At 58.2% G+C, this 23,176-nt stretch overlaps 1 protein-coding gene across 1 annotated transcript; it reads right to left on the reverse strand.

Moving 5' to 3' along the window:
- Nucleotides 1-524: 524 nt before the first annotated feature.
- On the reverse strand, nucleotides 525-21,969 carry RAPGEF3 (Rap guanine nucleotide exchange factor 3). The gene is given in 30 exon segments (XM_006190318.3): nucleotides 525-943; nucleotides 1,749-1,820; nucleotides 1,922-1,976; nucleotides 2,415-2,479; nucleotides 2,820-2,907; nucleotides 3,827-3,877; nucleotides 4,018-4,108; nucleotides 4,374-4,555; nucleotides 4,648-4,728; nucleotides 4,730-4,774; nucleotides 5,251-5,348; nucleotides 7,269-7,415; nucleotides 7,692-7,773; nucleotides 10,368-10,407; nucleotides 11,155-11,237; nucleotides 11,316-11,466; nucleotides 11,667-11,745; nucleotides 12,019-12,107; nucleotides 12,396-12,508; nucleotides 13,016-13,162; nucleotides 13,354-13,430; nucleotides 13,525-13,585; nucleotides 13,916-14,000; nucleotides 14,625-14,793; nucleotides 14,943-15,064; nucleotides 15,257-15,291; nucleotides 15,293-15,364; nucleotides 15,452-15,505; nucleotides 20,888-21,100; nucleotides 21,577-21,969. Coding segments are annotated over 30 exon segments (2,772 nt in total). The 5' UTR covers nucleotides 21,583-21,969; the 3' UTR covers nucleotides 525-824.
- Nucleotides 21,970-23,176: the final 1,207 nt, after the last annotated feature.

Raw genomic sequence — 23,176 nt, forward strand, 5'->3', positions numbered from 1 at the left:
GTGTCTCCATCACTGGCCACCTCTCAGAGCACCACTCAGGCTGCAGGCAGAGGGGCAGGAGGTGGAGTGGGGTGGGGGGAGTGGGAGGAGAGACCTCTTAGACCACCATGGAGAGCTGAGGGCTACTGGGTCTGCCCCACACAGGGCCTCCAGGCTCCCGCAGCTCCTGGGACCAGGGGGCTCAGATCAGGCTAGTCAGGGGACTCCAAGGACATGGGGCGGGGGGCAGGGCTCACCTTCCCTGCCACACCCCGCGGGGCTGGCCAGAGAACACAGCCCCTCTGCTCACTTAGGGTCACAAGAAGGCTCCTCCGGGACCACAACTCCCGGACAAACAGCCCGGACCACACCCAGCTGTTGATCTCACAGCTGTGCAGAGCAAAGCAGAGCGGCCCCCACGCCTCCCCAGGCAGCCGGCCTGCCCCTGCCACCCACAGGCCACACACATGCAGACGCTCAGTCCACCCCGGAAACACACCCCAGGGGCCCGGAGATGCAGGACAACAAAGCCACCAGGCACGGAATCTGGAAAAAGCCTGCTGTGGAGAGCTCTCTATTGAATGCAGAGAGAGCGCCCCACTCTCCCACCCACTCCAGGGCTCCTCTGTCTCCCATTCCTTGGCCTTGGGCCCCGGCTCCTTCCATTCCGAGGTCCTCCTTGGCCACCAGTCATCACGGGGGACAGCTGCCTCCACGCCACCCACTCCAGGGCCTCAAGTCCTCTCCGCGGACCGCCCTGCCCGGCTTGGCCAGCCTGGGGGCCTCCCGGCCCGGCACGCCTTGGCTTTCCTGGCGGCAAGTGCCTGCTCCAGCCCGGCCCCTCCTCACGGCTCCAGCTCCCGGGACAGGCGGGACAGTTCCCGCTGGTTGTCGATGACCTTCAGCTGCTGGATGGAAGCCCAGGTGCTGCCTGGACTCCGGGTGATCAGGGACTGCTCCGAGCCTGGCGGGGGGAGAGCGGTCAGGAGGGTGCCGTGCACTTTGGAGAGCCCATCCCTTCCCCCTCCAGAAGGACATCAGCCTTCCAATCCTCCGCCACCCCGCCTGCCACCACCGGCCATCACCCACGGCCAGCCTAGAAGACACCCGCTCTGGGGCAGATCAGCAGAGTGGTTAAGAGCACAGACTGAAGAAAACAGGTCCCCAAGATCATGTACAGCGTAACACCCCTTTGACTAAGTTCAAAAACAACCAGAACAAAAGAATATTTCACTGTCATGATATAGATGAGGTATTTTAAAGATATATATGTATGTAGGTGTGTGTATGTATTTTATCACATATGTGTATATATGATAAAGCTATTTTAAAAAACAAGAAAATGAGTAACTCAAAATTCAGGGTGGCGGTTACCCTGGGCAGGGAAGGGCACGGGGACAGGAGAGGGGATACCACCAGGGAAATTTAGTTATTATCAGTGTGCATATTTGGCTTGAGTCTAGGGGCGTTCATCGCACTATCAGAATAGAGACAAACATAGATTAAAATAAAGAGCCAATGACGACAGTGTGATATGAACTGTGGATTATGAGTAATTCCATTTCATGCAACTGAAGGCCAATTAAAAAACGCAGGTCCGCACTAAAAGCGCCTGGGTCCCAGCTCTGTCCAACTGTGAGGCCTCCGCACGTTCCCTCCAGGCTCCAGCCTGCCTGCCCATCTGTCAGTCGGGCTGACATTCCGCCGGCCTCACAGTGTGTGTGCACGTGCCTGTAAATGCCAGCCGTGACTAACTTGCCAGCACTTACACGTGGAAATCCTCGTCGCCTGGCTGTCCTCGTGCAGGTGGGAGACTCGGCTTCTGAGTGGTGACAGAGGCACTGGGTAGGGTGAGAGGTGGGAGTCAGGGAGACAGGGCCAAGCTGGTGCCTCGGAGGGGACATCGGTCGGGGGCTCCTACCCAGGGATCCCGCCCTCTCACCATTGCTGTGGCTTCGGCAGTGGTGCAGCATCCGCGCAGCTCTGGCCATCATTCTCTGCGGGCATCACAAGGATGTGAGAGCTGGGGCGAGGGAAGGGACCCTGGTGTGGCCCGTGGGGCGGCTAAATGCACCTAGGGACTGCTGGCTGTAGGGCACGGGGTCATGTCTGCTGCACCCCAGCACACCCACAGACCCAGCGGGGACCAGGCAGTGGGAAGAACAGAGGACAGGGAGGGCTTAGAGGGGAACAGGCCCAGAGGGGGCTCTGTTGAAGGGTGAGGTCGTTGAGGCCATCACCCTACACTGCCCAGTGGAGACCAGGCCCTCCGAGGGCAGGCAGTGCAGTAAGGCAGGGCCTTCTTCAAAGGAATCATCCATACTTATATTATTGACAACAACTTCAGAGCATCTCCCAGCCTCTGCCCCTTCCAAGGCCAAAGTCCTACCCTCCAGCCCATTCCAGTGTCCGACGCCTCCTCTCCTTGGACTCACCATCTTCTCAAAGTTGATGAGATTCTCCACCAGGGTGTGGTTTCCCTCATGGATGAAGGTCATGTCTGCAGAGAGATGGGCTTGGCCTGTAGGTCCCCGAACTCCTTCTCCTTCCAGGAGCCCAGGGAAGGGGAAGGGCCAATAGCAGGGAGGCGTGGGCCTGGCCCTACCCACGTGGCCCTCTTCCTCCCCGCTAACCTCCTGGAACAACTTCCTTGTCTGTCTTAGGCCTCGTATCACAGACCACCTAACATCACCACCATCTTTCTGCATGTCTTCACTCTGCTTCTATCCTGCGCACTCCTCACCCATCTCCGTGCCCCCTGGGTGTCGGGACGGTGGGGCTGGGGGGACACACAGGGCATGGATGGGATGCAGGCAGGAGGTGGGTGCCGGTGCTCTTACCTTTGAGAAGAAGGGGCATGAAGGGGATGACAGGAGGGGACAGCTTGGTGAGGGCCAGTCGGTACACTCGGTGGTTCCATGAGGGGTCCTGAGAGGGAAGAAGCCACAGTGAGAGAGGGAGGGTCCCGCACACCCTCACCCACCATGAGCCGTCACACCCCACCCCACCGAGGAGAGGCCCTGCACCCATCCCCTGGGGCTCAGCTTCCTCTCGGCCCCAGATCCCATCACCGCAGGCTCAGGGGCAAGCGGATGGGCCCGGAGCTGTGACTGCCAGTCTGCACGACGTGGCTTCCCAGCCTCCGGTTGGCCCCCAAGGACGCTTCACAGCCATGACCACAGGGCCCTGAGGTTTCATGGAAAACTCTCTTTTCTGTCCCTACCCCTGTTTCTGTCTCTCTCTCCCTAGTGGGCAAATCCCTTTGAATCTCTTGAGCCCCACAAGGAGAACTGTTTTCTCAAGAGCTCTTGCTGGTAAAGGCCCACCCGCACTGCTCTCTCCCGAATACCGCAAGCCTTCCAACCCCACAGTGATTCCTGGGAGTGGAGGGTTCAGCTCCTTAACTCCTCAGCTTTGGTCCTAGGCTGGGCCACGGCTCCTTGAGTTTCCTGAGGGGCCAAGACAGGCCCTGGTGCACATGGGAGCTGCTGTTAACACCTGCGTCCTGAGCCCTGAGGCAGGTCAGCTGGAAACCAGCATCCCCCTGGTGGTCCCCTGACATCTCAGCCCCCAGGGCCGGACACTGCCCCTCACACAGGACCTCAGAGTCACAGCAGATGCCACCCCCCCACCCCCGACATACACACACACTGAGAGATATAATACTCTGCACCGCCCCCTATAGTGCTAAACATCTTGTTCCTCTGCCAGCTGCCCAAACTCATAGGCCAAAGGGAGTCAGGCCCTGACCCAAGGTTAGAGAGCTCAGAAGTGGCCAAGGACAGGTAGAGGGGCTGCTGGGAATTCCAGAATCAGGGTTTCTGGAGGGAGGAGCCAGGGCACTCACCAGCAGCCTCTCCAGGGCCGAGTACAGCTTCCGGACCTTGTGGGGCAGCCGCTGTGAAGGAGAGGCAGATGGGGCTGTCACTGCTCTGGGGTGGGAGCCCCATCCCCAGCCAGGACTCCCAGGATGGGCAGGGGCCTCATTCAGGACTGGGTTGGGGGAGGCCCTGGCCTGCCCCTATAGATCGCACCCACCTCCCAGGTATGGGCCAGGCGGCTGATGGCCGAGTTGCTGAGGCCAAACATGATGGCAAAGAAGGAATTGAGATTCTTTTGCTCCTTGAGGCTGTGAACAGAAGACCCAGAGACCCTCAGAGGAAGCAGCTGCACACAGAGCCCCACACCCAGACAACAGCCAGGCCTGGGGCCCAGGAGCCGGCCAGGCCAGCACTGCCCCTGCAGGGACTGGGGCTGGAGAGGGTGGGGAGGCTCCAGGGGACCCAGGGAAGCAAGGGGATGGCAGACTTAGCAACATACTGAGCACGGCTCAGGGTTTAAGCAAAGGTGACCTCCAGAGGGCCACCCACCCCACCCACCCCACCGGCACTCACTGGGCCGCCAGCTTGATGAACTTCCTGAGCAGCTGGGCCCGCAGGCCTGGCACAGGGCAGAGACACAGCTCCGTGGCCACCCAGTACTGCAGCTCATTGAAGCGGCGCATGAAGCGTTCCAGGTTGGCAGTGGTGACGTCCCGCAGGTGCTGGGGGCCCAGCACGTAGTGGATCAGCTCCACCTGGGCAGGGGCAGCACGCAAGGTCAGCATGTGCTGGCTGGGCGTCCCCCACCCCGCCCGCCCGCCTGCTCCCTCCCCGCCCTGCCCTGCACCTGGTGGATGCTGTTGAAGAGGTTCCAGTCGTGGTCCGTCAGCTGGCCCGCCAGGTCCTTGGTGCTCACCAGGTCCAGCCCCTTCAGCAGAGCCCACAGTGGGCCCCAGCTGCTCAGGGTGTGGGGTCTGCAGGTGGGAGAGTGCTCAGAGCAGGCCTGGGAATCCCAGGAAAAGGGACAGGATGGGAGGAGAGAGTTTCGGGCAAAGACCCAGGGTCCTTGGTCGGAGGAGTGTCAGGTTGGGCTGGGGACCTGCAGGGAGTGCAGCAGCCTCTGAAGGACAGGGCTTCCCAAGGAGGCATGGTCCTGACAGCTCCCCAAGGCTGGGGCCCCTCCTTGTAGGGTTCCTGTCCTCTGGGGAGCCCCTGCTGAGGGCAGGTCTTCCTCTTCCCCCTTGAGAGCTCCCAACCAGCTCTCCCCTCCTCATTCCCACCTTGAGACTCCCCATCAACTGAGGCCCACTCCTTCCTCTTCCCCCTTAAGGCCTAGCAGCAGCCAGAGCAAGGCCCCCATCTGTTCTCTGTGTGACCCTCCCCTAGCACCCACCCCTACGGCTCCCAAAACACAGCTCCTCCCCAGCCCTGGCGCCCTGCCTGTCCCTACCAGCTTGTGCACTTCCTGTGGGTTGACAACAAAGAGCCGCTCGTTGAGCCCCAGGGATGTGGCCACACCACGGGCATCTGGCTGCAGGCCAATGGCATCTGCAAAGAGAGCACAGGCTGCACTGGGTGGGGAAGGAAGGGAGGCCAGGGAGCAACTGGGGACAGAGCGAAGGAACTGTTTGGGAGGCTGGAAGGTCCTTTTTCCCAATAGCAGGGTTGGAGTCCTGGGCAGGTGTTCTAGATGCACAGGTGCACATGCCCACAAATCCACAAACACACAGCTGCACCCCAAGGACGATGAAAGGGGGATCATAGATCATAGTGAGACAGGCTGACCCTGGGCAAGGCTGGACCCTGTGCCTCAGCTTCCGCCTTTGTCAAGTGGAGACCGAAGATTTTCCTGGACTACTCATAAGTCAAAAGAAATAATTTATAGAAATAGGGGCTAACAGCATAGGATACATACACAAGCCATCTGAACATTGGAAAGTGCCCTACAGAAGTCTCTGTGTGGATTTTCATCAGCTCTGGTGGATTGGGACTGTGTTTTCAGTCATGTTTGAGTCCCCAGTCCCTAACCCATAGCCTCCAAAGTAAGGTATACAAGACCATCCATGTGTCCAGGAAAAAATATTAGCTCTTCTATTTATATTGATTTTTCTCACCTATTTTGCATTTCTGTTTTGTGTTGCTTATGATTACATAACATTCGGGTAAGAATATATGTATGTGATCTATAAGCAAATATACACATATTAGGGAATTTGTAATAAAATATTGTTCACCGACATGGGTGTTGATCAAAACCATCAGCGCTCTAAACAGTCCCTGGCACACAGGGTCTCAATATAACACTGGCTTCCGGCAACTGCAATTTGCCAAGTGACCACGAGGGGGCAGTGTTTCCCGGAGCAGTACATAGGTGCAGGTGACCTCATCCTCTCTTCCCACTTCCTGAAGGAGGCTTCGCTTTCCTGGCTGCCACTCCTTGCCATTATTCTCTGGATGCCCCTAATTCTTGTCTACGCGGGGCTCCAGCTGTCAGACCTGGGCTGTGACCTCCATGGACAACTGTGGATTTTAATATCCCAAGTTCTCTAAAGGTGGGTCTTAATCCTTAGGCTGCCATATTCTGAGCACCAACTTTGTGTCAAGTCCCATGCTCAGAGCTTTACACATAGTGTGTCATTTAACAGCCACAGCAGCCCTGTGTGATAGGTAGGGTTATAGGGCTCATTCAACAGACGAGGAAACAGAGGCTCAGAGAGGTTAAACACTTCACCTGGGATCACACAGTTAGTAAGCAGTGGGTCCAGGATTCCAACTCAGGTCTGGGAGTCCACAGTCTGGGCTCTTAACCATCAAGCTGCTCTATCTTACCTGCCACGGTACCTCTAGCTCCCAACACACCGCTGGCCCCCAGCTGACCCTCAAAGATGTCTACAGACTAAATGAACAAAGACTACCTAAATTCAAAGGCTAGCAACGCTTTCACTGTGTGAGCTTGGGGAAATCGCTGAATCTCTTTGAGCTTCAGTTTCCTTGTCCGAAAAGGATAAAAGCACCTACCTCATAAGATTGCTGTTAGGATTAACTGAATACATAAGCAGGGTAAAAATAGCAGAAGCTAACACCTATGAAGTGCTGACCATGGGCCAGACATCATTCTAAGCATGTTAATAGACTCATTCACTGAATCCTCAGTTCTTCTACGAAGCAGGCACCCTTTTCATACCAATGTTATAGATGACGAAACAGAGCATGGAGAGATTAAACATCCTGCCCAAGGATACAGAGATAGGGAACTGAAAGGCTGGGGTCTAATGCAGGCAGCAGCCTGCAGAGTTCATGCTCTTAAGCAGGACATGCAAAGCACTCTGAAGAGATGTAATAAACCTCACATAAGTACTAACCATCATCAATGTTGATAAATATGATGATGATCTTAATTTGGGGGATGAGCATGGCTCTGAGGGGAGCCCATCCCTGGGGACCCCCTGACCCAGAGACACAACTCACCACCTGCAGAGTTGACCTTCACCAGCACCTGTCCCTTGGTCCAGCCATCCTCCTGGGCCAACGCCGCCATCACCTCTCTCACCGAGGCCGTCACAGGCAGCTGCAGGGTCAACACCGAGTGGTCTGGCCGGCAGATGTCATAGGAGACTGGAAAGGAAGACTGGGCTGAGCCGTGGGAAGGGGCTTCTTGGTCTCCCCACCCCCGGAGGGACACAGCAGTGACCGCAGCAGCGGGAGGGTCCCAAGGAGGCAGGCAAGGGCACTAAGGAGAAGCCTGGGTGGGTCTGCTGCCCAGAGCAGGTGCGAGGCCCTGGGCCGAGGGGAGGGGAAGCCTGGAACAGGGACCCCAAGGAGTCCAGCATGGCATCCTCGACCAGGCACAGCACGGTTCGAGTTATGCCCAGGCTGGCTCGGACCACCAACCTTTGTCCCCAACGCGAATGGCACAGTTGCTGCTGGGGAGGGGTTCGTCCTGGCTGGGGAGCCAAACAGGCATGTTCCGGGCCTGAGGGGAAGAGAAAGTAAGGCCCAGAGGAGACACAGAAGAGAGCACACAGGGGCGGAGAGGGGCTTCTGTCAGCAGGAACAGGGGACCCACACAGCACACATGCCACCCACAGGCTCTGCTTGCCATGGGAACCTGGGCCAGGTAAGGCGCTGGGGACCGGGCTCCTGAAGAAGAGACAGAGCAGGGCCTGAGTCCGTGCCCTTCTACGTGGGTGTCACCCTCTCTGCCAAGTAGGTCCCCAGCTGTTCTAATAAGAACACACCTCAGCTGTTGACCCCGGTTTTTTCTTCCTCTTTCCTCCGGCTATCATTTGCTGTTTGCTACATGTAAGACTAAGTGCATGTTTACTTTAAGTATTTAAATATTCACAAAAACCCTTTGACAAAAATGTTATAATTATCCCCATTTTATAGATGAAATCAGTGAGGCTCAGAGAAGTTAAGTAACATGCCCAAAGCAACACAGCTGCTAAGTGGCCTAAGGGGCATCCTAACATGCCCCTCCACCCTGTACTCTTGTCCACCAACACTCAGTGGTGTCAGCTGCCTGTCGCCCCACAACCCTTCCTCCGTGGCCCCACCAGAGGGCTGATGGGGAGCCTCTGCTGGCAGAAGGCCTCCTTCACACAGCTCCTCTGACTACCGCCTGTTCCCTCCTACTCCCCCAGCCTACTTCCTACTCCCGCTCCACGGTTCTTCCAGGGATTTCCAGATCTCTCAGCTCCTCTCAGAGTTCCTCCCAGCCTCACACACCCCCCGCATATGGAAGACTCTCAAAACCGTATCACCAGCACTGAACTCTTCCAAGCCCTGGTCTCAAATGCCTCCTGGATCCTCCCATACCTGTCCTCCATCATCTGAAAACTCGACACATCCCTCCGCTCTCCTCAGCCCACCTCCCAGGTGACTCTTCCGGTCATTCTGGGCTCAAGGTTCCTGCCTCCCCCGACCTCATCCGTGTCCCCACAGCTTGTCTTCTAGTTCTGGGGTCTCCTTGCGCCCCCTTCCCCAGCCCAGGCCAACCCCAGGTCCACCTGCCCTGTCAGCTCACTCCTTATCAGCATACAAGGCCCCACTCTCCACCACCCTCACCACTTGGGTGCCGCCCTCCCTCCCACTCCAGTCTGCCTGACCAAAGCTAGATTAAGCTTCCTATCACGGCTTCAAGGCCATCATTGTCTTTTGGACAAAGTGCAGGCAGGATCCTCAGCCGACCCATTCAAAACACAAATCCGATCCTGTCAATCCTCAGCTCAAACACCTCCACTGGCTTTCAGGACTCTGAGGACGAAGGCCAGGCCCTGACCATGGCCCACAGGGCCCTGCACGCTCTGGCCCCTGCCACCTCCCCGCTGCTCCAGGGCTCCGTGAAGAGGGCAGGCTCCCTTCCCCCGACACCTGCCCCTCCCCCTCGCACCCTGTGCTCTCAGCATCAGCGGTCACCTCCCCAAGATGCTCTCCCTCTCCGACCCTGACCCTGCATCAGCCCTTCCCTTCCTGCCTCCAGAAACCCATCTGTCTTTGCCCCTCTACAGCAAGAGATTGTTCCGCAGCTCCGTCCCTCGCTTCACTGCGAGCCCCTCAAGGCCAGGGTGGCTGTCCGGCCCCCCACCACATCCTTGGCACCCAGGACTGTGCTGCCTGCGAGGGTGTTTCCACTCTGGTCCCTGAGTGTCAGCCAAAGGCCAGGGGAGGTCAAGGCCCCCCATGGGTGGAGCCGGCATTCTACTGGGACGTGACAGACACTAGCAGACAATAAGCAAGTAGACAAATAAGCAAAGAAAATAATTCCACTGGGAAAATGCTTGGAGGAAAACCAGAGAGGACACCTTGGAGGGGAGCTGGTAGGGTAGGAACTCTCACAGGGAGATAGGAGGGGCCAACAGTTAAGAGCAAGAGATGAGGGAACATGCTTCACCTACCGCAGAAAAGGGGGCTGCACAGAGGAGGGGGGCAGAGCGAGCTGGGAGAGGCAGCTGGGCGCGGAGAACCCAGTAAGCCCAGGTGAGGCATTGGAATTTTATGCCCAGCACAGCACTCCCCACAACCGGCCCCAACCTGTTTTCCCAGTCCTTTCCCCACCATTCCTCAGATCTCAGCTCCAGTCACATCTCCGTCTCCTCCCCCACTGCTGGGAGTGGCACTCTTCCCCGACTCCCCCAACTCCTGAGGGGGCCTGCCTTCCCCTGGGCGCCCTGCACTGGACTCTGGGAACCCTGGTCTTTCAGAGGCTGCCTCCAGGCACCACCCCTCCCACTAGGTGGTAACTGCTAGCTGGCTCTACCTGTGAGCAAGAATTACCTCCCAGATGGAATCAAAGCCCCTTGGGGTGGGGTAGAGGGGAGGGGTGGAGGAATGACCTTCAACGTCGTCTGTGTCTCCCCTGCAGGGCCTGGCCCCAGCACCACATGCAGCCCCTGCTCCGTGAACCCCTATCCCAGACCCAAAGGTGTGCCTGTGCGTGGGGAGCCTTCCAAGGCAGAGCCCCTCGGGTGGGGGCCAAAGGAGGGGCCAGGCAGTCCCTGGAGGAGCAGTTGCGGACAGGGAAGCTAGGGCCCGGCAGAGGGGAGAGGAGCCCGTTGGGGCGGACACCTTCATCTGAGGAGATGCGTTCCCACAGCCGTTTTCCAACCTGTGGAGTAAGTGAGAAGGGAGGTGAGATTGGAGGGCAGGGCCGCCTGCGGGCAGGATGACATTTGGGGTCAGGAGCAGAGAGGTGCCAGGGTATGGGTCCCATCAGCCCTCACCAGAGTCCCAGAGACCGGCTAAACCTGAAACCTGGCCCCTGGATTCTCTGATTCTCCCAGACCAGCAGGAAAGGGAAAAGAGCTCCAGGGAGACAGGGACCCGGTGTCGGGTCGGGCGGGCTGCAGGTGAGCCCTGCCTGGACCTCAGCTGCCCCCTGGGAAGCCTGGGAAGGCGGGAAGGCCTGGGGAGGCCAGGTAAACGCTAGGAAACTAACCGGCCGGGGGCTAGCAGGAGCCAAGGGTGCTCCGTAGCAAACAGGCGGAAGTGAGAAGGGCAGGTGTGCCGGGATAGAAGGATGACACACGGATGACTGTGCTGCCTGAGCCTGGATGCACGCGTGACTGGAGGGCGAGTGGCTGGGGACTGGTGAGGACACTAACTGCAGCGAGCAGGACGAGGCAGCTGAGCACGGCACACCCTGCCCTGCGCTCGTCGGGTGCTGTGGCGGGTAGGTGTGCTCCCAGCCTTACAGACTAGAGCCCAAGCCCTGAAGGGGTAACGGGCTCAGGGCGGCACCGCTATAGGGGTGCAGCCTGGATTTAAGCCACGTGCTTGACCCCAGTCAGTGCTCTCCATCCCCGCTGCACTGCCTGTCCCGCAGGTGACTAGTTAATTTGAGCCAAAGCATCACCTGTGGTGTCGCCGCCTCTCGGGCCACTGCTCCCGCAGCAGGTTGCTAAGCCGGGCGTCCCTGCTCACCAGCTCTGACAGTTTCTGGGAGGAGCCAAGATTCACTGAGACTTCCTGTCCATCCCGGGCAGCCCAGTCCAGCCCTGCCTCACCTCCAGGTACCTGGAGAAAGCTGGTGGCCACAGGGTCAGTGTGGAGCATGGGGCCGTACAGGGCCACCCACTGGCTGACCAGCCGCAGGATCTGCTGCCTCTTGTTGCAGACATAGGTGCTGCACTCCTGCTCATTGCCTCCCGCGGGCTCCGCGTGGAAGGTGGGCACCAGTTAAGGGAAACGCAGCATCCAACTGGACCACCCATCATGGCTCAGGCAAAGGGGCAGGATGCCCAGGGCCCACAGACAAGCTGGGCCTGGCATGACGCAGGTACTCTGGAGGGTTCACTCAGCCAGGCTACGAGGGGTTCCTTCTCCCCACTCCACACATCATTCTAACCCCCACAGCTGGAAGGATATTGGTGCAGGAGGGCAGCGCAGAGCTGAGTGCTGGGCATGAAGACGGTGTGGGTCAGGAGGAAGTCGCTGAGGAATGTCTCTGTAGGGCAGGGATGGGGACAGGCAGGGGCTTCAGTGGTCAAGTCTCCTGAGCACCAGATTATGCACAACCCAGGGCAAAGGACCAGTGAAGTCCAGCTGTGACAGCACTCCCCACCCAAGCCAAGAACACAGGAATGAGGACTTCCTGCCAACTGACCAAACAGACCAATCCAGCCCCTAGTGAGGTCAGATGCGGGGTGCCTGGCCCTCTTCCAGGCTGCACTGACCACCCAATGAGTCAGAGAACAGGCAGGGTGTCTCCTGCCCCTACCTGTTGGATCATGAGCACTGGAATCAGGCCGCATGGCCTCCAGTAGCAGTTCTAAGATCTTCTCTGGGGTGCCAGACATCACCGTATACCTAGCAAAAAGTCAATCCATAGCACTTGTGCCACTACTCGCCCTCACACAGCCGGGGCAGACATCACTAATCAATCATATCACTCTTCCCTATTTGCCAGCCCTATTCCATCTTGGTGTAGAGTGGGGACCAACTCAGGGGATGCATTTTAGTGCCTGATGCCTCTCCACCCCCAGGTGGCCAGAGGGCAGGGGTATGACACGGAGAAGAGAGTAAAGTCTGGGAAACAGAAGAAGAGAATGTGGGCGAGAGAGACAGTGTGGAGAGGGAGCATGGTGGGTGTGTTACCGGTTCCTGCCTGGGGTTGGGGGACGAGAAGGGCCAGCACCCTGAGAGTTTCTCTCTAGCACCAGCACCACTTTGCCATGTTCTTCCAGCCTCATGGTCTTTGCTTCCACATCCTGGAGAACAAGCCACAGCCAGTGTTCAACACACACCACCACTCCTTTCTCCATTCTAGGGTCTCTCCCTCTCCCTCCCCCATTCCAGACCCTGAGTTCCACAAGGTTCCCACAAGGACCCTCAGCCCTTCTCCCTCCCCATTCAATGCCCATGACCTTGGATTTGCCCTCCACTCCCATTCCTCCAGGGCTCCCTCCATGGAGCCCACTCTCCATTACACTGCCTCTCCTCACACCCTAGACCCCCGCCCCTCTATAACCCCATCCCCAGCCTCCCACCAGAGCCGGGGTTCCCAGTCTCACTGAACCTCCTCAGCACGTTATGCACCATCTCACACACCCAGGGCTGGGCTCCCACCTCCAGCCACTATCCCTGAGCTTCTCCATCTCCAGCCTCTCCCTGCTCCTTAAAGGCTCTCCCTGGTCCCTACTCCTTGCCCCACACCATTTCTCCAGGGACATGTCCCTGCCATGTCCCCTGCACATCCCCACCCCCGGCAACAGCACCTTGATGATACGGTTGAAGTCCTGCTTGTCCACGCGGAGAAAATGACAGTTGTCTTCTCGCAGGATGATGGTGGCTGCCCGGGGTGCGTCATTCACCAGAGCCAGCTGTCCAAAGTCATCTCCCTCGTGCAGTGTGGTCACCAGCCCCTGCACCCAGGCCTGAGTCACAGCCCAGCCCAGCCTCCAGCCCTCGCTGGGACAGACCCATGGTGGGTAGAACCACCAAGGCAGGAGGAGACCTGGGAGATGGACCTTGGGTCCATTAAAGGCACTGCCCGTGAGGACAAGGACCAGAGAATAGTCACAGCCCGGGGGCTGGGGAGTAAGGGAAGACTGACCTTGCCATGGGTCACCACATTGACAGATCCCTTCCAGATAATGTACCACGAGGTGCCCTTGTCCCCTTGGCTGAACACTGAAAGAAGCACAGATGAGACATGCCCCCAGGCACCCACCACTCCTCCCCTGTGGCCTCCGCCATGTCCAGCTTCCTCTCCCGCCTGACTTACACACGGTCCCTGCCTTGTTGTGCGGTTCAAAGAGCAGAACTGCGGCTAATTCCCGCTTCACCTGCAGGGCAGGGAGCAGAGGGTCAGTGAGGCGAGTCCAGGGACAGGGGGCCAGGTGAGGGGTGAGGTTAGGTCCAAAGCCACGAGTGCTCAGGAGACAGCGATGTGGCCAGGTCTGGTGACCTAGGATTCAGCAGGAGACAAAGCAAGGGGAAGAAATGGACAAAGAGAGGCAGAAGGATTTTCAGACAAGGAGGCTGGCAGCAAGAAACTAGACTGAAGTTTCCAAGCCACAGCAGAAGGAGAGGGGAATGTTTTCTGGTCACAGGAGGGGTCACAGGGAAGGGAGGCTGGGGGCAGTGGGAGGGCAAGGCTGGGCAGGAGGACTGACCGAGTTGGAGAGGTGGGCCACGGCCTTGATGTGCAGCAGCTCCTCAAAGATGAGGTCCAGCTCCTCATCTGTGCGCTGACCTGGGCTGTGGGTATAGGAGGGCCAGGAAGCAAATAATGAATTGTGGGCCCCAGCCTAACGCACACTGCACACACCAAGCTTGGGCCTGGGCCTGCCGGTGCCCCACTAACAACTGTTTTCAATAACGGGCCAGCCTTTACTGAGTGCACACTGCGGGCCAGGCATGTGCTTAAGTGCTTTACATGTATGACTTCATTCCGCCCTCACGACAACCCCATGACGTGGGTATTGCTATCTTTTGACAGAAGACGAAGCTGGCACAGAGTAGCCCAAGGTCACTGAGCTACTAGCCAATGGAACTAGAATGTGAACCCAGGCCTGCTGGCAGAGTTCAAATCCCACCGTCTCTCAGCCACATGTTGCATCTCAGAGTGGGCAGGGTCTCCGCTGGCCGTGTGCCCCCCCAGCCTCAGTCACAGTAGAAGGACCAGGCTCGGAGGGGAAGGAAGGCTCACGATCACACGGCAAGTCTGTGGCAGAATGCAGACCAGCGCTCAGGCCTCTTCTGGTCCAGTCAGGGTCCTTAACCCCGCCCCACCAAGACGTAAGGGATCATCCCCTCAGAGGTGAAGCTGAGAAAGCACGGAGTCTGAGAGCGGGGTTGCGGGATGCAGGGCTCCCGACTTACGGCTTTCGAAGTGCCACGGTGAGCAGGGCATCAGGCCCCCGCTGGGAGAGCAGGGCCAGAGCCTCGACCAACTCCTCCTCCAGCTCATGGGTGCCCGCGGGCTCTGGCTCCGGCCCGGGGAAACGGTAGAATTGGGTATCTCGGTCCTGGAAGGCCCAGTCGTGTTTCACTGGGGGGCAGAGGCCCAGATGAGGGGGGAGGAGAGGAAATTGAGGCCATGTGGGTATGAGGCCTGCAATGCCCACCCCCTCTCCATCCCTGGAAGCCTGCTCCCCAGGACTGCCCAGCCCCGGGCACCCACCCAGGGCTCGGGCTCACCATGACACAGGGCACCTTCATCCAGCAGCACCTGGCAGATTCCCACGGCTTGGCTCCGGGAATGGACCCCCAGCCCCAGGGCCAAGATCCCATCCACCAGCTCCCGGCCTGAGCAGCACTGCCTGGGAGGTGAAGGGGACAGGGAAGAGGAAGGAGAATCAAACGGCAGGAGGGTGGAGGGAAGAGAGAGGAACTCTCCAACGGAAAGGCACCTTCCTAGGCTAGAAGCAGGGCTGGGCCCATGTGCCTGGACAGAGCGAGAGGGGGAGAAAACAGCGGGGGTGGGCGAGGCAGCAGCCAAGGCCGCCACTCACCGGTGGAGCCTGAGGTGGTACTTCCGGTCGCGGATGAAGGTTGGGGCAGTTGGCCAGGAGATGTCGATGCAGCTGCTTCCCAGCCCTGAGCACCCGCTCCGTGGAGGCCTAGGACGGCGAGCGGCACAGCTGGCTCGGGCCCTTGAACCCCTGGCTGCACTGCCCGCTCCCGACTCCACCCCTCACGGCCTGTACCTGCTCCAGGCTCACGCTGAAATCCAGGGACTCCTCGCTGCTGGTGAGCGGCGTCTGAGGACAGTGGGAGGGTCTGCACGTTAGTGCTAGGCCTTCAAACCCAGCCCTTGCGCCCCCTCCCCACCTCTCTCACCCCCTGCCCAGTCCCTGACTCCAGGCATCCAGGTAGCTACTCTTTCAGCAAGCAAATACTCACCTACTGAGCAGACCCCCATACACCAGGCACCCGCCATCCCCACCTGGCCACCCTATCACCAGCCCCTTGTCTTCCCGACCCAAGTGCTGCACCCCCACAGATGAGATTCCCCACTCCTCCTACTCAGGGGCCAGGTGTGCCCATGCCCCTAGGTAAACGCCCTGTGCAGGGGAGGGGCACGACGGAGCTGAGGGGCACAAGGACATGGGATAAGGCCAGTGAGAGGTCAGGAAGCCAGTGGCTAGGGAGGACTGGGGTCGCAAGGCCTGATTCCCAAGCCAGGTTCTGTCCCCAGTCACAGGACTGCAGGCAAATCTTCCCTCTGTGGGCCTCAGTGCAGCCTGGTAGTTAAAAACACAAACCCCAGAGCTGACTCCTGGATTCAAATCCCTGCTCCTTTGTTTACTAACAGTGTGACCCTGAATGTGTGATTGAACTTCTCACACATGGCTAGAAAATCTATAAACGCTCATGATACCAAGTCAGGCTTTGGGAAGGATTACGTGAGTTAATAGATATGGAATGTTTAAAGCACCGCCTGGCGCATGCATGGAGTTGTGTGTACACGTTAGCTGTCCTTACTCAACGTGAAGCAGGGGGCAGGCTGCCTGCTGGAAGGCCCCTTTCCTCCCAGAGACGCTGCCGCAAGTCCCTCACCCTGCAGGAGTGAGTCAGGCTTGGCAGCACACAGGACGGCTCCGGAAGACAGGCTTTATGTAGAATCACTGGTTAATGAGGTCTCCTTGTCCTTGGCATCAATGGCGCCGTCCAGGACTCCGGGGCCTGTGTGCCCTACCCTCTCCTGGCCCGCCCAAAGGCAGGCACTTCACAGTCTACAAAGTGTGTCTACCTCCGTGATTTCACCTGATTGGGACGGGAAGTAGGCAAAGCGGGCACTGTCCTGTTCTCTCTGACTCAGGAGGAGACGAAAGTCCGGAGGCAACATGCCCATGTCACACACCTGCCTGGGACAGCCAGACAGCCACGGATAAGCTCAAGTTCCTACCAGAAGCGCTCATGTTCCTGGTCTCCCTCCACTGACCGCACCTGCCCGGTTCCTCTCCCTTCCCCTTGTCACTGCGCTCTCTCTGCTGCTTTCCCACCTGCACTCAGGACTCTGAAGAGGACCTGGCAGGGAGGTTAGGGTATGACCAGGCCTGGGGCCAGAGCCCCCTGCCCTGGTCTCAGCATTTTCCCACTGTGTGCCCGCAGAGGCCTGAGGTCTGGCGTGTGTAGGCGCCCGGCCTAGCACAGGCGGAAGTCCCTAGGTGTCCCAAGGGTATCCCTGCCCCGGTCATGGGGCCCATCCTGATGCCAGACGCACAGCCCTGGAGACTTAGCGACAGGAAATGAGGAGGAGGAGGAGGAGCCAAGGAAGAAGGAAGGGCAGGAATGCTACCCAGCCAGCCTCCTGTGTTGGAACAAACAGTGCCGAGTGCTAATGACTTGTTGTTGTTCATGTCAGCATGCCCAAGTGGCCCCAGTCCCTGCCCCAACTCCCTCTGGTGCCCAAGACCCAGGCTCCAGCACACACTCCCTTCCTGGTATTATTCTGACCCGGAGGGCACACCAGGAGGGGGAGGTGCCCGGTCACGTGGCCAGGCTGGTCACGACCCAGATCTCAGATCCGCAGGCCTCGCTCAAACCATTTCCTGTCCTGCCCCAGGGGATGTACACGAGGACCAGAGGCTGGGGGCTCTGGCCCGTCAGAGCTGAGGCAGGGACCTAAAGGCATCCCTCTGATTTTGCCAAGGAAAACGGGAGCCCCAAGCGATGAATTTGCCCAGGGGCACACAACTGCTAGGAAGTTAAGATCCTACTGCATAACCCTGCTACCAACGCTGCCCCTGAAGTAGGCGTTTGTCTCTTATTTCACAGCTAGAGAAAAGGAGGCTCAGAGGTTATGTAACCTGCCTCGAGAGCGGGTAAATAGGGACAGCAGAATTCACACTGCCTGTCTGATTCCAAAGCCATGCTCTTAGCCACTTCGCCCTACCATCCCCCATGGCCTCTTGTTTCCCCCACTGTGTGCCATGGAAGGAGAGATAGTTGAAGCGGATTCTGCCCTTAGGAATGTTCCATGGGCAAGGAAGTTTCGAAAATATTGAGTTAGACAAAGTTCCATAGGTTTGTTATCATAGTCCCTCTGGGTGCCTACCATGTTCCTGTGCACAGGACCTCCCAGGATCTGGGTGGAGGTGCTATTCAGGGGCAGTGGTCACGTGTGTGAACTCCAGAGCCAAATGCTGGGGTTCAAATCTTAGTTCCTCATTACCAGCTGACCCTGTCCCTGATCTGATGACCCCGAGTGTCAGCTGAGGGGTTCTTGATTGGAAAGAAGGGGCTGGTATGGGCAGGAGAAGGCCCTCGCCCACCGCCTCCTCTCATGCCTGGACAGGAAGTACTCAGGGTGGAAGAGGAGGAGCTAGCTAGCTTCCCTGGCACCAGTGCCATGGCCTGCCCCAACCCCTCCGTGTCACTGAGTGTCAGAGTCGCACTGGAGGGGCAGGCACAGAGCCAGATAGCCACGTGGGGACCCGTCAGACCAGTTCCCTTAGGCCACAGCTAGGGTCTCAGGCCAGGGCTGTGTGTGGTGAGATGGGGAAAGGTTGAGTGAGTGGCGATGATGCTTTGGGGTGTCAGTGTTACCATCTGCAGCAAGAGAAAGTACACCAGGAACTTGAACTCTTGAACTTGAACCAAAGCCCAGCTTTTCCCTTAGCAGCTGTGTAACCCTGGACCTGTCACAGCCTCTCTGTGCAACTGCTTTTGCATCTACAAAATGAGATGATGAGATTATCTGATATGACAAAGGTAATGATAGTGCCTGGGACATAAGAACTGCACAACTATTAGCTACCACCACTATTTGAACAGGTTGGATGAAAGCATTTTCTGAGTTAGAGAATAGAGCCATCTCTCCAAAATCAATCGCTCCAAGAGAAGCATCCCAGGCTTCTCTGAGCTCGTGGGACCCACCAGGGGTCATCCTGATCTTGCACCTGCCTCTAGACAGAGTGGTCCCTCTGTTGGCTCCCAGACACCAGACAAGATTTCATCTCCCCCTCATGTTTTCCAAAGATGTTCTTCCATCCTATTCCTGCGACACCTTTGCCATGGTTGGTAAGTCCTTTATGGATCTAACCTCAGGCCTTCCTGCTGTAAGCTGCTTTCATTTTCTCTTGTCCTGGTCCAGCAGGAACAGACGGTGCTCTCGTTACACCTCAGAAGGGTGGATGGATTCTCCCCTCAGGTTTCTAAGAAGTGGGCATAGCCTGAATAACTACCAGCACTGTCCTCTGAGGACCCTGGGCTTCACCTCCTTACAATATCCACCCTTCAACCTGTGTGTACACACTGTGCCAGGCACTTGTTCCCTCGTGTAAGCCCCTCCTGGGCCAAAGGCTTCATCCAGGGATAAGAAGTATAGCTTCTCAGGTTCCCAGGGTCTCTTAAACCCAGATGCAATGGGCTGAAGCTACCCCAACCCCACTCCCCAGAGATGGTCCTCAGCAGAGGGTGTGGCCTCTGCCTCTAGCCCTAAAAATCTAAGCTCCCTCTAATCATCAATCCCTTGCTTGCCCCCTACTCATACATACCTGGCAGGGAGGGGCCTTGTTTCTGTGCCTTTGGCCCCATTTGCACTCCACTAACCCTCACCCCCACCCTTCGGGCCTCCCCATGCATACCAGCCCTTCAATTCTGGGGGAATGAGGGAGTCAGGAGACAGCCTGGCGGCCTCCTCCACCCTTCCCAGACTTTGGGTCCCAGGGGATCCTCCAGTGACCTCATTGTCCTGGCACCTGACCTTCCCCCCACTCCCCACCTTGCCTGTAGGAGCTGGGAAGGGGACAGGAAATGCACAAGTAATTATAGCCTGAGAGGGAAGGAGGGAGGGAGGGTTCCAGCCCACTGGCTCCAAGTGGTAGCTACTGCCAGTGACCTGGGGGGGCCAACAGCTAAGTCCAGAAAGGACGTGGCTCCCCTGTCCCCTCCAGAGTGCCATCTGGAGCAGGACCCAGGCCCACAAGGCCCCTTGTCAGGAAGGCCTAGGGAGGGAGGGGTTAAGGGAGAGCTGGGGACTGACACCAAGATTTTCCCCCTCAATCCCGACTGCAAGTAGGACCCAATCATTTCAGTTTTTTCAACTCAGCTTCGTATTTTGGTAAATATAAATGGTGGTTGGGTGAGGTAAGAGGAAGGAGACAGAAGGTGGTGGTCATTCTACCTAAAGGGACTTGTTGAAACAAGATTCTACCATATAGTGCAGGGAACTATATTCAACTCCTGTGGTAACCCGTAATGAAAAAGAATATGAAAAGGAACATATGTATGTATATGGATGACTGAAACATTATGCTGTACACCAGAAACTGACACAACATTGTAAACCGACTGTACTTCAATTAAAAAAGAGGGACTTGCCAATGAGAGAGGAGCTCTCCCAAGTCTGTCACCTGCTCCTGCTTTCCCTCCACTGCTTTGTCCAAGTGCCCGCCCCCTACCCACACCCTCCAGGTGAGCACACTTAATAGACAACACTGAATCTCAGATGAAGAAACCCTATTAATTCTGGGTGGTTGGGGACAGCTTCTCCGCAGATGGGATCCTGCAACAATTCTCCTCCCCCCCCCGTCCACCATCCTTTCCCCTTTTCTCTCTCCTTCATTCCTCCAGCTCCAGAGAGATTCTTCACTGTCAAAGGGAGCTTCATTCATCTGTCTCCAAACTTCTCAGAATCTTCCCCTGAGCCCCCAAACCCAGATGCCAAGCAATGTTCACATGACCACCTCACCTCAAGATCAAAAAGCAGACCCCACGCAGTTCAGTCCTTAGTAAGGAGGAATGTTGCCACGGTGATGTTTAAAGAACGGTAACCTAGCTTACCCCAACCCCCACTTGACCAGGCCCCCAGCATTTCATACATGCCTCCCACCCCGACCTAGAGGACACACAAGCACCTAACTCAAGGAACACAGAGGCAACAGATAAATGACAAATCCCTCTCTTCTTCTCCGCTGTGCCCAAATGGGGGGACTTGGGCACCACACGCACACATAGTGCAGCTGTGTGAGCCACCCACACACTGCAGCCACGCTGCCTGACCCACTGTCCACCCCAGCAGCATCCCCTATGCTCCCGGAGCAGCTGGGCCTCCAGCAGCATGCGCGTTCTCCCCATCCAGGGCACCCTCCAGCCCTAGTGCCTGACCCTGGCCCAGGCGGGGGAGAGACACTCACCCAGCGAAGCCCCTGGATGCGGCTGGGACGCTGGTGCTCAAGCAGCAGCTGGTAGGAGCAGCTTCGGGGCAGGTGCATCCTCCTCAGGACCATGTTGAGCAGCGTCCCCTCTGGCACCACGTCCGGAAGGCCTCCCACCGGCGGTGCTCCCAGAGCTGAGCCGTCCTCCACAGCCAGGCCCACCTGCCAGCGGCTCTCACCTGGCCAGCCCACCTATGACGTGAGGAGAAAAGCAGACAGCCATGAGGCTGGGGCGGGGGCAGCTGGACCAAGGCACAACTGCCCCAGGCAGAATCACTTCCTTAGAGTCCTCCGGACTGGTCAGGAGGAGGTGCTGCAACCCTGCCAGGAGCCGGGGGAGGGACAGGAAGACCTTCACCGGGGCCTGCCGGTCTGGCGCACTCAGGGGTCTCCGGCTGGTTCGTGCACCAGAGATCAGGCCCTTCTTCCTGGACTTCTTTGGAACTCTGCCCCACCCCACCACCCATGTCCCTGCAGGAGTCTCCACCAACTCCCAGTATGAGGCTGGGGACTCACTGGATGACCCAGAAATGCAGCTTCAGCTCAAACCCTTCTTTCCCCTTCCTTCCTCATCCCTGACCAACCAACCCTCTCTCTCCCACCCCATCTCCCCCAGCGTGTCAGCTTCCTCCCCTGCTCCTCCTCCCCCTTGACCCCACCATACCCACCTTCATGTTCCTTCTCCAGCTTGCACAGCCGAGCAGGCTCTAGCAAAAGGCTGGGGGTGGGGGGGACTCCCTTCCCCCCAACAAGCCCCCGTCTGCTTCTGGGCTGCAAGTCTCAGGCTAAATGAACAGGCCAATTCCCAACTGGACCCGCTGCCAGGGCAGCCAGAGCCAGGCTGGATGCAGAGGCTCCTCTTGGGTGAGGGGAGAGCTGGGGGGGTTGGGGGCGTCCCCCTCCCAAGCCACAAGGCGCCCCGAGCCTCCCCTCCGTCCCAGACGAAAGAGCCAGCTGGCACCGGGCTCTGAAGCGAGGCTGCAGCTGGCACTGGTCCGGGCGGGAGCTGTCACACCCCCTGCGCGGCCCGTCCCCTTCCCCTCCCGGGACGCACAGAGGGGGCGGGGAGGAGGCGCCGGGCTGTAAGGTAGGGAAGGGGCGGGCACGGGCAGGGGGCGGAGTCGGGCCCGGGGTGAGATGGGCAGGCAGGAGCCGCCCTGGGGTGTGTGCCGGGGCCGCGGCGGCAGGGGCATTGGGGTAGGGGCGGTGAGCGGCTGCACCAGTCGCCACGTGGCCGGGCAGGAGAAATGCAAACAAGGAAACCAGGGGAAGGGGGAAGGGGGTGAGTCATTGCGGCCCCACCCGGGAGGGAAATCCGGGCTGGGGCCGCTTCCCGGCTGGGGGCGTCCTGCCTCCTGTTTCGGTTCAGGGTCTTGAAAAGGCGGGGGCAGGGATTGGGTTGCTTTCCCGTGGGGAATCCCGCTGCCGAGCCTCCCACCGCTGTGCTCCCAGACACACATCCCATCTGCCCCTTCTCCCCGCCCGACACACACTGAGCGCGGGTGGGGAAATTGAGGCTGGAGAGGAAGGATGGTGACCCGGGATGCTGGGGGCTGGGGTTGTGGCAGAACTTCCAGAGGAGGAGGGTTGAAGGACCACGCCCCCGGCGGGTGACGGACGAGCCGGGATTCCAGAATCCTAGGCAGGCTCTGTTCAAAGGGCCATCGCCCTCCAGGGCCTCAGTTCCCACCACCGCGCTGTTACCCCGGCGCCGCCGTCGTCGCCCCACTCCCACTTCTGAGAGGGCGGAGAGACCTTAGCTCCTGGAGAGCAACTCCCCTGGCACCTCTTAATTGCTCAGGACGTCACTGAGGGTTTTGGAAGGAGTCTCACGCCCCTCCTCTGGCTTTCTAGGACTCACTCCCTTTCTGCCCCATCTGTGTCGCTTTCCCTTCTGTGGCTGAGGCTGCCTGGACCGAGGAAAATATATTTACACCAATCCATCCTGCCTGCTCTGGGACGCCAGCTCCCATTTTCCACCGATGATTATTTTCTTGGGGAGACTTTCAATTGATTAAAATCTCCACTTTAATGTGTATTTAAAAAATCCTCCCCAGAGCTTATCAAATTGCAAGTTCTATCTCCCCCCCACCATTCAGATTCAGTTCTATTGGCATGAACTGGAAAATCTGCATTTTGAACAAATGTCCCAAGGTTACCTGTTGGCTTCACACTTTGAGAAACAATGATGGAGTTTTAAATGCCCCCTTAGGGAGGGGGTGGGGTTGCTGAAAATGTATTTGGCCCCAGGACAAAACCCACCCACTC

Source organism: Camelus ferus, chromosome 12 (assembly GCF_009834535.1).
Source record: "Camelus ferus isolate YT-003-E chromosome 12, BCGSAC_Cfer_1.0, whole genome shotgun sequence".
Classification (NCBI taxonomy): domain Eukaryota; kingdom Metazoa; phylum Chordata; class Mammalia; order Artiodactyla; family Camelidae; genus Camelus; species Camelus ferus.